Source organism: Toxorhynchites rutilus, chromosome 2, assembly GCF_029784135.1.
Source record: "Toxorhynchites rutilus septentrionalis strain SRP chromosome 2, ASM2978413v1, whole genome shotgun sequence".
In the NCBI taxonomy this organism is placed as follows: domain Eukaryota; kingdom Metazoa; phylum Arthropoda; class Insecta; order Diptera; family Culicidae; genus Toxorhynchites; species Toxorhynchites rutilus.
Genome location: NC_073745.1, coordinates 154,840,336 through 154,859,515, shown reverse-complemented (window position 1 = coordinate 154,859,515; position 19,180 = coordinate 154,840,336). Strand labels below are relative to the sequence as shown.

The 19,180-nt window shown below is 40.8% G+C and overlaps 1 protein-coding gene across 1 annotated transcript in view; it reads right to left on the bottom strand.

Annotated features, from left to right (window-relative positions):
- LOC129764850 (uncharacterized) overlaps positions 1-19,180 on the bottom strand; it is a 38,135-nt gene that overhangs the window by 4,398 nt on the left and 14,557 nt on the right. The window contains exon 4 of the mRNA XM_055764379.1: positions 12,037-12,540. Within this exon, the coding sequence (XP_055620354.1) occupies positions 12,037-12,540 (504 nt within the window). The remainder of the gene's footprint in view (positions 1-12,036; positions 12,541-19,180) is intronic.

The following is a 19,180-nucleotide window of genomic DNA, read 5'->3' as shown; positions in this document are numbered from 1 at the left end:
GCCGCAGGAAGCGTGAAGAAGCCACATCGCTATCGACCGGGAACTTCGCATGAAATTCGTCGCTATCAGAAGTCGACCGAATTGCTGATCCGCAAGCTACCTTTGCAGCATTTGGTTCGTGGAATTGCTCAGGACTTCAAAACCGACTTGCGCTTCCAAAGTTCCGCGGTTATGACGCTGCAGGAGGCTTATTAGAAGATACCAATTTGTGAGCTATCCATGCAAAACGCGTCACATCATGCCCAAGGACATCCAGCTGGCCCATCGTATCCGAGGAGAGCGTGCTATATTAGCTTAGCATATAATCAACAGCCCTTTTCAGGGCTCCAAATTTGATGGATTAGAGTTCAGAAAAGTTTTTTACAGGCCGAACTGAAAGGAGCATTTAGCGAAAATCGTGGTGTCGATGGTAATTCGATACCGATAGGTGCCATGGATATGGATTTCATAATGAAAAATATGAAATATATGACATGATGTAGTGAATATATCCCCATATCGAAGAAATCACTTTGATGAAACTGTTTACCGTTTGTCGTTTTTAATTGTTGGGAAAGGGCATTATTTCTGCTGACTAAATTCCAAGAAAAAATCCATTCTATCTTTAAGCGTGATTCATTCTGCTTCGGATCAACGGAACAGTATGATAATCATTCCATACAAAAGATAAAATGTCCAAGAGTTATATGATTGCTATTTTTTGAGTCGAAAAATTGTTTCAATAGCTTAATGATAGCTTCGAAAACAGGTTATTGAAATCATTCGTATCCGTATGTAGCGCGCCCACTTGGAAACCCATTAATCTTATTGGAATGTGAGATGGGGAAGCTCATAATTACGTCTATGCATTATGCTGTACACTACAGACTTTTTTTTCTCCGTACTGATTAAGAAGCCGACCGAACTATCGGTCGACAAGTCAGTCTGCAGTCGGCGGGGGCTCTTAATTTCGTTTTTGCAGGCCGAACCGAAAAAATTTCAGTCGAGTTAACTGTTTTTTACATTCTTCGCCGATTGCCCGAAGTAACCAGACGAAGGAAAGTCGCGTCCAAGTTCCGTTATCGGTTACCGCGTGATTGTTGTTTTTTTGCCGCTGAAGAGTTCATTTCACTATCTGGATAGTGAGTGAAGTGCCCTGCCTGCAAGTGGATAAAGGCTTTCATCCTCGGAAAGCCAAGCATTGGTTTTTGTTTTGTCGCTGCTTCGCCGACATTGGAGATTTCGCCGAGTCATCGTGCCAACAGTGACAGTGCGGGTAAGCTTTCACCGACGACTGTGTGTAGTGGTGTCGTAGGCACATTCCCACCACCAACGAGCTTTCAGCACGCTCCCGTTCATCTGCACTGGAGTGCGTTCATAGGTGAATAAGATTGAATATACTGAGAGAAAATATTTAATAATTTTAAGTTTTTTTTTGTTTGTTTTTGTGAATTATTTTATTGTGAAATATTGTTTAAAAAAATACTTAGAATATAAGTGAAAATTTAAAATGGCAGAGAGTGGGGGACCTTCGGATATGGAGGTCTCTGACTCTAGTTCTCTCCTAACGGATAAAAAAAAGTCACTCAAACGTGTTCCAAATACGGAAGATACTTCTTCTGGGGACGAGTCAGCTAACCCTACCAAGCCTCCCTCCAAAAAACTAGCAAATCTCCCATCTGCCCTTAACGATCCCACTCTACCTTCAACCTCGTCTTCTCCCTCTGTTCTTCCCGCTCCTTCTCAACCTTCGCCTTCCCACTCTCAATCCCCGTCCTCGCCTTCCCCCCCTGTTATTCCCACTCCCCGTGTAAAGGTCTATCCAGAAGATGCGCCCGGAACTGGTCCCTGGGTTGTTTTCTTCAGGCCTAAGCCAAATGGAAAGGCGTTGAGAGTCATGCAGATCGCGAAAGATCTGGCAAGGTATACCTCCGTTTCGGAAATTTCGAAGGTTAGACCAAACAAATTGCGAGTTGTCGTGAATGATCGAAAAGACGCAAACAAGATTGTTGTCGATCAGCATTTTTCAATTGAGTATCGGGTCTACATACCCTCTCACATAGTCGAAATTGAGGGTGTGATAACCGAAACGGGCTTGACGTGCGAATACATTACGAGTGAAGGTACCGGCCGTTTTAAAAAACTGCCCTCGACGACTGTTAAAATCTTGGGTTGCCGCCAGCTCGGAACAGTCTCCCATGAAGGAGAAGAAAAGAAATTTACGCCGTCCAACTCGTTTCGAGTCACCTTCGCTGGTTCAGCTCTCCCTGACTACGTGATGGTAGATAAATTGAGGTTAGCCGTGCGACTTTTTATTCCAAAGCCAATGACTTGTCTAAAGTGCCAGTCAGTTGGTCACACGGCTGCTTATTGTGCCAATAAAGAACGATGTGCCACTTGCGGAGAACAACATGAGGGGAAATCCTGCAGTGCGACTGAGCATAAGTGTCCATATTGCGGGGGATCCCCACACGTGCTCTCAGCTTGTGAAACATACAAGGCTCGCTGGGAGAAACAGAAGCGCTCTTTGAGGGAACGCTCTAAACGCACTTTCGCAGAAATTTTGAAGGGCGCTTCTCCACTGGCTCAAGAACAACAACCAATCAATACACACAATGTCTTCGCTACGTTGCCAGTTGACGAAATGGAAGCGGATACAGCTAACGGGGGCACGCCGTTTATTTCTCAAGGGAATCCCCGGCGCAAAAATGTGACCACTCCCAAAGTTCAAGGACAAGTCCCTCCGGTGATACCCCCTGTTAGCTTGCCCAAAAAATCGAGTGCAGCGGATAAGCAAAATCAGGTCCCTCCTGGCCTCCGTGGTAATAGTTCACCTTCGAACGACCCAGCACTCGAGGGGACATCAAAAACCCCAACTGTCCCTGTTTTTCCGTCAAGTTCAACTTCCCAATCGGGATTTATAAAGTTGTCTGACCTTGTGGATCAAATCTTCACGTGTTTTAATGTTTCCGACTCCATCAGAACCATTGTCACCGCAATGCTTCCAGTACTAAAGACAATTTTGCAGCAATTGATGCAAACATGGCCCCTCCTTGCAATGATTATCTCTCTTGATGTCTAATTTAAATAGAGAGGTCGGAGATATCACTGTTTTACAGTGGAATTGTCGTAGTCTTATCCCTAAATTGGATACATTCAAATTTCTAATTCATAAACTCAATTGTGATGTTTTTGCTCTATCCGAAACCTGGCTCTCTTCTCAAAATGATCTTTCTTTCCACGATTTTAATATAATACGCTTGGACCGTGATGACAGATACGGAGGGGTACTATTGGGGATCAATAAGTGTCACTCATTTTTTAGAATTGACCTTCCACCTATTGGAGGGATCGAAGCTGTTGCTTGTCATGCAAACATCAGAGGCAAAGACCTCTGTATAGTCAGCTTGTATTGGCCTCCGAGAGCTGCGGTTAGCCGCAAGCAACTTGTTGACATGTGCTCACTCCTTCCTGAGCCACGATTAATCTTGGGAGACTTCAACTCTCACGGAACTGCCTGGGGGGAACAGTACGACGACAATCGTTCATCGTTGATATATGACCTTTGTAACAGCTTCAATATGACCGTTTTGAACATTGGGGAAACAACACGTGTACCTAAACCTCCTGCTAAACCAAGTGCTCTTGACCTCTCGCTTTGCTCGAATTCACTATCGTTAGATTGCAAGTGGAATGTAATCCAGGATCCCAACGGTAGTGACCACTTGCCAATCAAAATTTCTATCACCAATGGGTTGAATTCTTCTGAATCAATAAACATGGCATACGACCTCACAAGACACATTGACTGGAAAAAATATGCGGACGCGATTGCTCTAGCCATCAATTCCAGAGATGGTTTGCCTCCATTGGAGGAGTATAACTTCATTTCTCGTTTGATATATGACAGCGCGGTTCGCGCTCAAACGAAACCCATCCCAGGTTCCACTATTCATCGAAGGCCTCCCAATCCATGGTGGGATGGCCAGTGTTCCAAGCTTTATGGAGATAAATCGAATGCATTTAAAGCTTTTCGGAAACGTGGAACCCCTGAAAATTTTCAGAAGTATTTGGACCTTGAAAATCAATTTAAAAACTTGATCAAAGGGAAAAAACGTGCTTATTGGCGAAATTTCGTAGGAGGTTTGTCACGAGAAACGTCAATGAAAAAATTATGGAAAGTGGCTCGAAACATGAGAAATCGCTCTTCATCCAATGAAAGCGAGGAATATTCACATCGATGGATTTTTAATTTTGCACGAAAGGTTTGTCCCGATTCCGCTCCAGTGCAAAGAATTATTCGAGATATACCACAAGATAGGTGCGATCTTGATTCCGAGTTTTCGATGGTAGAATTCTCTCTTGCTCTCCTTTCATGTAACAATTCTGCTCCGGGATCGGATAGAATTAAGTTCAACTTGCTGAAAAATCTCCCTGATGTGGCGAAACATCGCTTGTTGAACTTATTCAATCGGTTTCTGGAGCATAATATTGTTCCAGATGATTGGAGACAAGTACGAGTTATAGCTATTCAAAAACCCGGAAAACCCGCGTCCGACTTCAATTCGTACCGCCCAATAGCAATGCTGTCTTGTATACGGAAATTGTTGGAGAAAATTATCTTGTTTCGCCTTGATCGATGGGTTGAAACGAATGGCCTACTCTCAGATACACAATATGGGTTCCGCAGGGGCAAGGGGACGAATGATTGTCTTGCGTTGCTTTCTTCAGAAATTCAACTGGCTTACGCCGAAAAAAAACAAATGGCTTCAGTATTCTTGGACATAAAGGGGGCCTTTGATTCTGTTTCAATAGAGGTTTTGTCAGACAAATTACAATCTCGGGGTCTGCCGCCTCTATTGAATAATATGTTATATAACTTGCTTTGTGAGAAACATTTGAACTTTTCTCACGGAGATTCGGCAGTAAGTCGGGTCTCTTACATGGGACTCCCCCAGGGCTCATGTTTAAGCCCCCTTTTGTACAACTTCTACGTAAGCGACATTGACAATTGCCTTACACAAAATTGCAGCCTAAGACAACTTGCAGATGATGGAGTGGTGTCTGTCGTAGGATCAAACGAATCCGACCTGCAAGAATCCTTACAAGATACTTTGAACAATTTTTCAACCTGGGCCATTGGGCTAGGGATCGAATTCTCCACGGAGAAAACAGAGATGGTGGTTTTTTCTAGGAAGCATAAACCAGCAAAACCAAAGCTTCAACTTTTGGGTAAACCGATCACTCATGCTATGTCATTCAAGTATCTTGGTGTCTGGTTCGACTCTAAATGTACTTGGGGGGCCCATATTAGGTATCTGAGTAAAAAATGTCAACAAAGAATAAACTTTCTCCGTACAATTACCGGCACCTGGTGGGGAGCCCATCCCGAAGATCTTATAATGTTGTATCGAACAACTATTCTCTCAGTGATGGAGTATGGCAGTTTCTGTTTTCAATCAGCTGCCAAAACACACCTCATTAAACTCGAGCGAATTCAGTATCTTTGTCTCCGTATCGCGTTGGGATGTATGCCCTCAACGCATACCATGAGTCTCGAGGTTTTGGCAGGCCTACTCCCACTAAAAGATCGCTTCAATTTATTATCTCTTCGGTTCCTCATCCGGTGTAAGGTTATGAACCCATTGGTGATCGGAAATTTTGAGCAGCTGATCGAGCTAAATTTTCATTCTGGATTCATGAGCTCATATCATGAATTCGTCTCCATGCAGGTTGATCCTTCTTCGTATATTCCCAACCGTGTTTGTTTTCCTGACTACATCAATTCCTCTGTGCATTTTGATCTGTTCATGAAGCAGGATATCCATGGAACATCAGATTATCTTCGATCGAGGATCGTTCCAACGATCTTCGATGCAAAGTATGGGGATATCAATTGTGATAATATGTACTTTACTGATGGGTCCTCTATGAATGAGTCCACAGGATTTGGAGTGTTCAACGAATTTTTTAGCACCTCACACAGTCTTCAGAATCCTTGCTCAGTGTATATTGCTGAATTGGCAGCGATACACTGGGCGCTGGACAGCGTCGCCTCACGACCTGTTGAACACTATTACATTGTAACGGATAGTCTTAGCTCTGTCGAAGCTATCCGTTCAGTGAGGCCGGAAAAGCACTCGCCGTACTTCCTTGAGAGAATACGAGAAATTTTGAGTGCTTTATCCAGACGCTGTTATGTCATTACCTTTGTCTGGGTCCCTTCACATTGCTCAATTCTGGGTAATGAGAGGGCTGACTCATTAGCAAAGGTAGGTGCAATTGAAGGCGATATTTATCAGCGTCAAATCGCCTTCAATGAATTTTATTCTTTAGTCCGCAAAAATACCATAGTTAACTGGCAACGCAAATGGAACGAAGATGAATTGGGCCGGTGGCTCCACTCGATTATCCCTAAGGTTAGCCTCAAACCATGGTTCAAAAGTCTGGACTTGAGCCGGGACTTTATTCGCACCTTCTCCCGACTCATGTCCAATCACTGTTCGTTAGATGCGCTACTCTTTCGTATTAATCTTGCCGACAACAATCTTTGTGTTTGTGGCCAAGGTTACCACGACATCGAGCACGTTGTTTGGTCGTGCGAGCTGTATCTTGTCGCCAGATCGAATTTAGTAGTCACCCTTCGGGCCCGAGGAAGGCAGCCCAATGTGCCGGTGAGAGACGTGTTGGCTCGGTTAGACCTTGATTACATGTCCCAAATATATGTATTCCTTAAAGCTATCGATCTTCGTGTGTGATTGTCCTTATACCCTTAGTTTTTCCTTTTCCTTTTCCTTTGTGAGAGATCGGATCCCTTCTTAAGAATAAGATGAAATGTAAATACATATTAGATATAAGATAGGTTTAAGAATTGAGTGTGATGAGTGTGATTGAGAGTGTGAGTGTGATCAATGTCAACATATCCTCATATCCCCTCCTTTTCCTGAAGAAAATATGTCACCCTTCTAAACTCGAGTTGACCGCGAGTAATCGGTTTCCTATATTATTAACATTAGAATTAAGGAAAAATGTATATATATACTAGTAACAATACAGTAAGGAGTTCGGCTCCTCTAAACCTATGTAACTGAGCCTGTAAAAATAAACGATTTAAATAAAAAAAAAAAAACTGTTTTTTACAGTAATGCTTTTGAATCCGGACACTTTGCATTACATTCAATATCATACCACAGCCATAACATTTTTTTCATGTTGAATTTATGCGATTAATAGTTGCTAATATAGTTACTGATAGTTTCTTGATAGTTACTTATCAATCGCATTAATTCAACATGCAGAAAATGTTGTGGCTGCGGTATGGTATTAAATGTAACGCAAAGTGTCCGGATTCAAATACATTACTGTATACTTACTTCGATGTTATTCGTTTCTCTCTCAGGGTAAGCAACGAATATAATAAGGGTAGGGTTTAGATTCTATACTTTTATGGTTTATAAAATGACGCTTCCTTTGCTTTCGTTCATTTCTTACTCTACTCTCGCACCGTGACGACTCGTTTGTTTGGGACCAAGCAGATAGCTAGTTAGTCTTTCAGTGGTAAGGCACACGAAAGCAGCTCGGATAAGCGCACCAGCCGCAGGATAGGTGAAGAAGCCACATCGCTATCGATCGGGAACTTTGCGTGAAATTCATCGCTATCGGAAGTCGACCGAATTACTGATCCGCAAGCTACCTTTGCAGCTTTTGGATCGTGGAATTGCTCAGGACTTCAAAACCGACTTGCGCTTCCAAAGTTCCGCGGTTATGACGCTGCAGGGGGCTTATTCGAAGATACAAATTTGTGTGCTATCCACGCAAAACGCGTCACATCATGCCTAAGGACATTCAGCTGGCTCATCGAATCCAAGGAGAGGGTGCTATATTAGCTTAGCATATAATCATCGGCCCTTTTCAGGGCTCCAAATTTGATGGATTAGAGTTTAGAAAAGTTTTTTGCAGGCCAAACTGAAACGAGAATTTTCGTTTGGATGCCATACAGCATCGAGAAAATTCCGGAAAGATCTAATCGTTGCTGAAAAATAATCTGCCAGTTCCCTGGGAATTGAAGAATACATCCATGCGAAAGAGTTTATTTTAATGTTTTCTAATTATATGGCGAAAACAGCGACCAGCTACATTTGATTTCGTAATTTTTCAATCAAGTGTAATTAGCTGGAAAGCTTCTGAAGATTATTCTTTCCCATCAGTAGGATATTTTCGTATCCAATATTGGATGCATAACATGAAAAACGGAAAATGTTTCGTATCGCGAAAATTATATAATTTTCAATCGATTATTGCTCAGTCGCCGAAATTTTCATACTCAGAGAGTTCATTCTCCTCTAGTTTGCCTTCCAAATTGCCATCGTAAACCACACCTTCTCTCGATTCAATCACGCACGAAAAGCATACTGAAATGATATTCTGGTGGTGAAACCCATTCATTTTTCGTGAGGCGTCGTGCACAAATTACGTAACGTGATAAGGGGGGAGGGGTTAGATGTTGCGTTACTTTCTGTTTATTAGAGATAGGAAATTGCGTTACGAAGGGGGGGGGGAGAGGTGGTTCAAAATTCGGATTTTTAGCGTTACGTAATTTGTGCACGACGCCTGAGGACATCGACAAGACAACATCGTTACTGAACGAGCTGAACGGCGAGGGATCGAGGGATTCATTACCTGGCCTGACCTGACCTGAAATGCAATCAGTTTGTTTTAACTGTGAGGGAGCGCAGAAAAGCCGATGCTGATACTCTCGTGACCAAGAGAGTATCAGCATCGAAATACGGTTCCTCGGGAAGACATAGAAGCAGCCGCCACACACACACATACACGCGCGCAACTCTTTTCGTTTGCTGGTTATCGAGAGGAAACCTTGAAAGAAATGATCATTGCTGAAAAATAATCTGCCAGTTCCCCTTGGAATTGAAAATTACATTCAAGCGAGTTTAGTTTAAGGTTTTCTATCCATATAATACTGCGACCACATACATTTGGTTTTGTGATTTGTCAATCAAGTGCAGTTAGCAGGAAAGCTTCTGAAGATTATTCTTCAGAACAAGGTTTTTTGTATCCAATATTGGAAGCATAAAACCTTGAGTCTCCAACGTAACACTCTCGTTTTTGAAGTCACCCAAATATTTATTTATTCATTCATTCAGGATGGATTTAGATTCAACTTCAAACAAATGATCTCTAAATCAACGATAGTCCTACGTCACCCTTGCGGTTATACCATAGATATAACCCACTTCCTGTTTTTTTTAATCATAACTCTGATTGGAATGTAATGTTTGACAAACATGTTAGAACTTCAAAATCGATTGACTTCAAATTCAATTTAAAAAATAATTACACTGATAAAAAAATCCTTACTTAGAATGAAGGAATTTTGAGGGTTTATCAAGGCCGCAGTTCCGATGACCGGATCGCTGAAATCAAATTGCTTCAAAATTTGTTTCACGAGTTCAATATAGAAGTAACGACAAAACGATTTGAAGGTCAGCTCCCTATCTGCAATCCTTTTTCAGGCTTCTTCAGAAAGTCTTCGAAATCTTTCACATCAAGGTAATCATCTCCAAACATAAGTAATCCAAGTTATATTTATATTCTGATTGAAAAGTGCAATTGACGTAATTGAGAAGCAGTAGAACAAAGTTTAGGAAAAGCATAATCGGTTTAGTCATAGGATCGTTTCAATGAGTCAATATACTATTGGCGGATTGATTATGATTATACTTAACTTGGAACGAAAAGAATACTTCAAGCTCTTCAAATCGTTCAAGATTTCGCTTAACAACGGCCTCCAACGAAAGCCATCTCGTTGCGTTACGTTCAATATTTCTATAAATCAAGGTATGTATGCCCTGTAATAAATTCAATATTTAAAATTGAATTTAAAAAAAAATCTGTAAATTCTATATCTTTGCTGAAAATCTTTAATTCTGTATATACAGATTCTGTATCTTAAATTTGGCGAAAAATCTGTAAAATACAGAAAATTCTGTATATGTGGCAACTCTAGTAGTGGGGATTACCTTCTGAACAAGTTATTTTAATTCTTGTTGATTGCATAATTCAGAGCTTCGATACACTATTTATATCCGATTGATTAGCGATTCAAAAGCGGGAGCTTTTTTCGAGGTCTGCAAAGTAGACCTCCGTGGCGGCGATGACCTCCTCATTCAACTCAAATTTCAGCCCGGCGAGTGACTGTTTCAAGTTTGAAAACAAAAAAGTCGTCCGGGGCCAAATCTGGAGAATACGGTGGATGGGGCAGCACTTCGTAGTGCAATTCGACCAATTTGGCCGTGGCGACGGCGGAGTTTCCAATTTTTCCCATTCTTCTAAAACCCGCGGACACGCCCGCTTCCACAAACGGTCAAAACAAAACAAAAGTAAATTCGATTCGGCTAAAATTTTGACAGTAGCCGTTGACGAGAATACATGAAAATCTCTCTTGCGATACTGACACCATCGGGCATGAGACTAAGTACTTATCGGACCGCCCTTGTAAGTCATAGGGTGCCAAATGTGAATAAATGTGTATATGAATACAGTGAATAATTTAAGACAGTCGCAATTTCGAGCCAAAAAAATACGCATAATACGTGACCTGTGATTCGCCGTGTTATCGTGTAGAAGAGTCCAACTTTCTGTATTGTGATATTTGGGCCGAATTCGACAGATTCTGGCCATCAACTGTTTCAAAACTCTGAGATACTTTCCAGTAACCGTTTGTCTAGGAGGAACCTGAGTCGAGACTAGACCAGACAGACAGAGATCGATTTCCGACCAAATAACTGTCAAACTCGGACCAGCTACTGATTGGTCAATTCTACAGTTTTGTCAGAAGTCAAAAGGCTATGATTTAAAGAAAACTGCGGCAGAATCGCAATGAATGCTTGTCGAAACATATGGCTTCTGAAAAATCGCAGCCGTTTGAATGATTCAAAAAATTTAACGTGAGAAACGAAGAGTGTGGAAAACCTCTGAATTAGTTTATGGACTGTGGACTATCGACTGTAAGAATTTATGGACGATGATGGCAATCAAACGTAACAACAAATCGCGGATCAACCGAATATGACTCAAGAAGCCATTTCCACGTGTTTGAAAGACATGGGAATGATCCAGAAGACCGAAAATTGAGCTGAACGAGAGACAGAAGGAAAATAGAAAAATCACATACTGCTAGTCAGGTACAAAAAGAAATCATTTCTCCATCGTACTGTGAATGGCGATGATTAGTGGATTTATTTTGAGAATTCTAAGCATCGAGGTCTTGGATAAGTCCTGGGTCAACATCGGTCGCACGACCAAATCGTTATGGACAGAAGAGAGTTCTTTTACTTGGTGGGATCTGATAAATTTGAACTACTATGAGCTACTCAAATCTTGCGAAACCGTTAATACTGAACACTATCGACAACAAAGATCAATTTAAAGCAAACTGAAATATGACGACAGTATCAGAAAAAGCAACATAAAGCTTGAACCACATAGTTGCATCTCGGGATTGGTTCAGGGTACAAAAAATGTTTTTATATTAAAATGTAGACTATTTTTTTAAGTATTGAAATTATTCCGTTACAATTTTGATGAAGCTAATGATCTGGCCAGATATTTGCAGCTGCGGACAACACCTAGGTTTTCGTAACAAAAAAGACTGTGGATTCCAAAATGTACGAGCAATAGTGCCTGAAAAAACGTATTCCTCCGTACATTAAAGTTCCTAATAGACCTGTAAAGTTTTGGTCTGATTTGACAAGCTACCACTACAGTACTAGAAGAAGAGAAGTACTACGATGGGATCGAAACAACGGAGTGAGTTCCATAACATTCAATTATGAAATTATGTGTGACTGTACGAAATTAACCGGGTCCGCTACTAACAGAATATTATCAAATGCACAATTCCATTGCAAATTGAACTGAATGGTTTCGTGTAAGGTTTAACACGAATTTTGGATATGGTTTCTATAACGATATGTTACGTGATACTCAGTCGTATCTCGCGGATTAGGTGCTCAAAATATAAAAAAGACAAACACTCACCTATTGCCAATAAACACATTGATGTCCAACGCGTTCAGCACCCTCCGACACACTTCTAGACTAATGTACGGAAAGAAGACATCCTTCAAGTCCTGTATCGTCATCAGATAGTCGGTGTTCCTGTACGGTGTCTTGTTGATGCAGTAAATGGTTTTGTTCTCGATAGGTTTTTTAACAACTTCGTACGGTTTGTACGGTGTGCCGCCCATGGTCATTTCCGGCAGCATGATCACGTTACCATGCCGGGTTCCTCCGTCACCCATGGCTGCGGCCTGCTGTTGGGCGGCCACCACAGCGGCTTGTTGCTGCTGCAGCTGTTGCTGAAGGGCAGCCGCCGCGGCAGCTGTCGTCGAGCGATAATTGCTAGTGGATGTGATTGTGGTATTCGAACGACCGTTGGTCATAGCGGCAGCGGCGTTCGAACGTTTCTGCTGTTGCTGTTGCTGCTGCTGCTGCTGCTGTTGAGAAAGTGCTGCTGCGGCCGCCGCTCCTGCCATGTTTGACCTTGGAGGGGAAGATAGATCGATTACATCCATTGCTGCTCGTGAGGTAATTACGCTCTTATATCTGGTATTGTCTACACTAGTTTTATTCGCTACAGGGTCAGAAAGAGGAACAGAAGAAGAGGACATGGGGAAGGATGCAGGATTAGGAACAATGGCACCGTAGGCTGCCGCAACCGCTGCCAAACTAGTGGCGTTACTCAGCAGCAACTTGTCTCGTAATAGCTCAACTTGGCTCAGCAACTGACTGTTGGCGGAAGCTGGCATATGATACTGACTGTTCGGACTGACCGGAATCAGTGCCGGTGGCGGCTGTCTTGCTTGCGCACCTTTCGGGGATGCTCGTGATGGTGATGATACTGGCACAGCGGTTATAGAAACCGGGCTGCTTTTAGGGTAGGAGGAAGGTGTCTTTGCCCCGCTACTAGTGCTAGTTGAGGTATTATTAGCTGGAGTAATTGTGATGTTGCTGTTTTTAGCCGTGAGTTGGTTAATTTGTAACTGATTCAGGTGCGACATATTAACGGTACCATTGGGGCTGCGGGAGGTAGCGAATATGGACAATTCAGGATTGAGGTAAGGAATCGGGTTGATACTACTGTTGTTGGAGCGTACTGACGATGAACCACTTGACCTAGAAACATTATAATGCGTTTATCGGTTTTAGCAAGTGATCAGAGTAGTTCTTATTTAGAAGAGAAAATCGTTAACGCTAGGGGATGATCAACTTAGCTCTCTTAAAATTGTTGCGCGCTATTCCTTAAGATTAGACATTAGACGCAGACACGAGTTGTTAAGACCGAAGTATGATTATTGGTTGATTTCGTTCGTTCGCCGAGAACCGCTGGATGAGGGAAGATGATAAGCTCAGGGAGGAACCGGTTTCTGTTGACTACAGCATGTAAATTGCAAACATATTTATGATTTTATTTTTTTTTATTTTGTTTAGGGAAACGCGACGTAAATCCAAGTGAAAGTATTTTTTACAGTTTGTCGATGAGTGGTTGCTTGTGCCAGTTTCTCTATTTTTTTACAACAGAAGTCAACATGATTAATTCCTTTGTTAGTACATTTGTATGTGTGGTTAGTGTTTTATGAATAAAAGCGATTCTACAGCCAACACCAGGAACAACTATAATTATATCACAAACAACATGAAATAATCAAATGCTACACTACAAAACAAAACAAAATCGAATTTACTTGAAAGGAAATTCAGACAAATGAAATATCATACAATCGACAGTACATAGTCCTCGTTTACTCATTACTCTTCTCAGAAGTATTTACTACCTAACGCTTGCGATGATTCATAGAAACTCCCCTCTGGAGGCCGATTACTGATGATTAACACAAACATTATATATGCTCAGCTTGTTCGCAAGTGAATATTTGTGTGTTAATGATGATAACACCTCAATATTTTAGCACAAAAATTTAATGGAAAAAAGAAGACAAGGTTTATTCCCTAATGCGAATCGAAGAGACTAGAAGAAAATTTACTTTTGAATTATAGTGTTATTTTCAGCACACTCAGATATCTGACGTCACCGGAATCTGAGCTAAGATAAATGGTATTCGACGTCTCCCACACTATCCTGTTATTGAAAGTGCACATTCAACCGCATCGAATAATCATTACGCGTACTCAAGGAAAAAATGCCCATATGATTAACAAAAATTATCTTTTGTTAAAACGATTCGATGTTACGTATCATTGTTCTAATTATAAAATGTATCCTTTACACACAATTCAAATATAGATAACAAACTGGATGGAGGCTAAACCTTTCCCAACCACCAAAACGTGTAACGATGGTGCATGTAATTTGCACGAACCAACAACAGAAGCGCGTTCCACGATTAGCAAACACACATTTGGGTGAGTCACGCTCGGACCCAACCGTCTGATGTTATACATTCCGAGAAGGTAAGTATACACGCTCGCATCGGTCGGTACACAGATAGCAGCAGATGATAGCCGGGAAAATGGGAAATAATATCAACCCTCGAGATCTCGAAAAGAAAATCGATATCAGGTTGGTTACTATGGCAACACTCTGGGAGATTTCCCAGTTTGCAGTAGTTCTGCTCGAACTACAACAAATAGCTCCGTGCGCAGCATCATCCTTGTGGATATCGATGATTTGCTGGGAATATAAAAGGAAAGTACACGAAAGGTTGCGAAAAGAGTTAATCAATGTTTAACACTCCTCGCAGTCTTCCAATTCCAGTTTTCCAAATCTGTCACGATTCGTTCGATCAGTGAGCAATCAGCGAAAAAAATTTTATGTTAATTTCAATTAATTCATCCTACTAGCAAAGTAAATAGAAGAACGATAGGACACAGAAGCAAAACAATATTTTCATGGTACAATAATATACATCCACTAAATAAAGCTTGAAACATTTAAAAACCGGAATCACTGTGTATTTTATCGAAGTAGGCATATTTGAAAACGCCTGACAGCAAATTGTTCGAAAAACTTGTATCTTTCGACGGTAACAAATTCACGTTGATCCATTTTGTTTTGAAAAAGTTGTGCAGGAAGGAAGCCGAGTGAAGAAAGATGATTTTGGACACCCACATTTGAAATCCGACGTGGTCAGGTACCAAAAACGTGAAATCGATGAATGTGGCTAAATCGACCGTGTATATACAACTATTGTAGTGGAAGTCACGATCGGAAGCTGAGGTGAAGATATTAAGAACAATTAAGGAAAATTCGAGACTCTCTGGTTACGACATCGCAAAAATTCTGTATGCGAGAAGATTATCGTAATGTCCATGCCCACAAGCAAGCAAACAGGACGTTGAAGCAATATCTGGTGGCCAAAAGACACCCTTGAAAGTTGTACGACAAGGTTTAGATGAAGTACGAAGGTTGGAGAAAGTGGTTTTGGACAGCTCCCGGGTCTGCAATTCTATAAGGCCATTGCCAGAGAAGATGTCCCCGGCAAATTTAAGTTTGATTTCGCTGTTAAAACTGCCAGGAAGTTCTTGATTTGGCAAGGAATTTGCATTGTCGAAAATATATAGGGAAGAGTGTCTGCAGAAACGTCTCCTTCCGTTTATCAAGGCTCACAAAATTCCCGTGAAGTTTTGGCCAGATTAGCTGCCACTACTGTCGAGAGGTACTTCAGTGGTACCGTAACAATGGGGTCCATTAAACCGAAAAAGACGGCAATCCTCCCAATTCCGCCTGATCGAAAATTATTGGGCAATTGTCAATCGGAAATTGACGAGGATGCCAAAGGGACTCGGGATGCTACAGACATGTTGAGATCGGGGAATGCAGCAGCTGAGGTTGACCAACAAAGAGTCCAAACTTTGATGAGGGTTTCCGAAGAAAAAAAAAACGCAGTTTATTTGCATTCTGATATGAAAACATTTTTTGTACCTTCAACCAATCCCGAAATACAATTGGTTTTGCGATTCCGATATCTAAATGTTCCAAGCAGGAAAGGATTATCAACATGTTCGGACCTACATTAAAGTCGTCTTCTCCTTAAATGGCTCTAACGTTCCTAGAGGAACTTCGCCGTCTCAACGTAGTATTACTTGCGTCATTTTTATTAGTACTGAGTTGAGATTTCTATGTCAAATAACACGCCTTGAATGCATTCTTAGTGGCAAGCTACGTGGCAAGAATACGCATGGCCACAGTGCAAGTCGGAGAAAATTTCTTTGACGAAAAATTCCCTCGATCAGAACGGGAATCGAACCCGAACCCCCGGCATGATAATGCGTGACGCTAACCACTCGGTCTCGGGAGCACTATTAAAGTCACAAAGGTTTGAGCTCATGTTCGAATACTCCCTTGTGTTTTCCATGAATTATCTATTTGATGGATTTTCTTCGTTTCCGATCAATTTTCTTATAAACATATTTCACTTCTCCGCAGAGCATTCAGGTACCCGGAAATCATAACTGGAGATTGGTTGATCTTTCTGGCAGAATGTGTCCTTAATTTCAACATAATCAACCGCTTTTGTGGCGGAACTAACCACCGATTAAAGATATCTGCACACGAATGTCATTATAGTCTACTTCTTCACGAGACCTGCATCCCAAGGCAAAAAGCACAAAGCCTACATGGGAACATATTCACCTAATCCGACTATACAATCGCAATGTACAGTTTGCACTGTACCTGTGCAACTTTTTGAATAATCAAACAAAGCTCAGTCTTGTCGATCCATATAAATCTTATGCAGTGATCACTTTTGCCTGCCCATCATATGACTAATACACATGCACGCTGCAAGCACCCTATTGAGTGTAGGCAGCATAAAGCTAGGGCTCGCGTGGGGCTCACTCATTGTTTATTGTTTAGAATCAATATTGACGCAAATATGTTCAGCATTTGCGATAGTCTGTAGCCAATGATTGCGTTGTATAGTTTTTGGATGTTTGGATATCACTCCGGAAGCTTTATTTTGCGATTTGCGAATAAAATACTGCAGCAGGGTCGCACGAAGCACTTTATGTTTCATTTTAGGTTATGATTTCTATGCTCATGATTTTCTATGCTGTCTACAAGAAGGCAGCCATCTTAGCAACCCCTTGGTCACAATGACAGCTGGATCATGGTACGAATCTATCTTTTGTATTCTTTTATATCCTTGTATTTCAACTAACATCAATCTGGGTTGTACACATGACATGATGGGCATAAGAGAGCCAAAATTACTTGGTCGTTAAAAATTCTACCTGCAGCAAATTATAAAAGTAGGGGTAGTAGGGGTAAAGTGGTCACCGGCTTGTTTGGTAGTATAACTATTGACTATTGACACCGTTTTGATATTTGCGACAAATCAACAGTTTGGACGACTCTTCACATATTCTAGGAGAGGTGAACAGATATTTTGTTCAATTTCAGCGATTATCTCGCATATTTCGCATTTCGTTGTTTGGGGGGCAAAGTGGTCAGTGGAGCATTACTGCTGACGATGTTCTATTTTCAAAAACTGATATACCTTATCACCTTCTGCTCCTAAAGGGGTCCCTTTTGTGGTTTTGACCCAGGAAAAATATGCCTCCTCAACCAAAACCAAGCCTCATTTAAAAAAAAAATCTTATGTGTTTCCTACTACGTTTTTGTACGTGTAAGAAAGTTTCAATTACGATTCTAGGTGAATAGACCCAGTTCATTTCTAACATGTACCTACTATTTCAATAATGATTTAAACAAATTTGGCAAAGAAAACACGCTTAAATATATCTCTTCTATCGTGATATTTGCGAGTGACCACTTTGCCCCCACAGGTGACTACTTTACCTCCTCACTAAAAAAATGTTCGATTTTCAACCTTTTTTCTAATAATGAAAGATGAACAAGATCCAAAAAACTTAAACTAGGCAAGAATAGTATTTTAGCTGAACATTTTTTTATGTATTTTATATTAATTGAACTTCGAAAAGAAAAATAATTTACACGCATACTGCTGTGGCCAAATTTTGATCGTAACACTCTTAATTTTTCCCTAGTATGAGATTGCATTTCTATTCGTATTGTTTTTCAAGCACAAGAAGTTATCGGGAATTTGATGTCAGAGACAGTGTTGCCACATTTTAATCTGTACCAGAGAGGTACAAAATCTTTCTCACCTGTACTTTTCTTTCCAAAAATCTGTACCATCGAAAATATTCGTTGTAGAAAAAAAACTATTTTATTAGCAATGAATTTACTACAAATATTACATTCACATTTGCAAGTCATTCAAGTGTTTGATGATGTGCGACAACGCGAATCCATTCAGACGATCCTTGTAAGGTATTCCGTTCTTATGAAACTGATCAATAATTGTAAAGGATTTTATATCAGCAGCACCAACCGATACTGCGGCGTAAAAGTCGTCTTGTACCTTAATGTTGCTTTGTTCAAATGTAATACATTTCACGCGTGGAAAAAATCTGTACCGATCTGTACTTTTTGACGAAAATCTGTACCCTGTACCGTATAGAATCTGTACCAAAAATAACAAAAAAATGTCTATCATTCCAGATAAATCCAAAATGTACGTGTGGCAACACTGCACAATGGTCCAGAAGATGCATTTAAGTGGAAATTATCATTTAGAGCTCGACAGTTATTCTCTAGACAAAAACTGTCTTCGACAAAGTTAATACACATAATAGCGCGCTCATTTTCATGTTATCAAAAATAGGGTGACCATAATTGTCGATGAAATAATAAATCTAACTTTTTTATCTTTATAGATAGAGTTAAACATAGTTCGACAATATTGTAGTCCCAGTTATTTAAAACATCTTTGTAGAACTAAGTTTTTTTCTATCTCTTGAAATAACCGATATAGCGCCTTTCTTCTAAGTTGCGTTTGGGTCACAATAAAAAAAACTGTTTTGAAGAAACGCTAAATTGAAGGAATTACATGTAATCATTTGAAAAAAAGGGTTTTGATAGACTTGAGATGTGGGGGAGTAGTTTAATACACGCAAAATGGACACAACATACTAGGAATTAAGGTGGTGAAAACCAACTCTTCCGCCCGGCTGCGGAAGCTTTACTCGACGCCACTGATTATGGGTCAACATTAATTAAATTTTGAAAAAAAGTGATTTATCTTGTGTTAACAATCTTATTTTTTGTATATCCATCGATCCCCGCTAATTCATA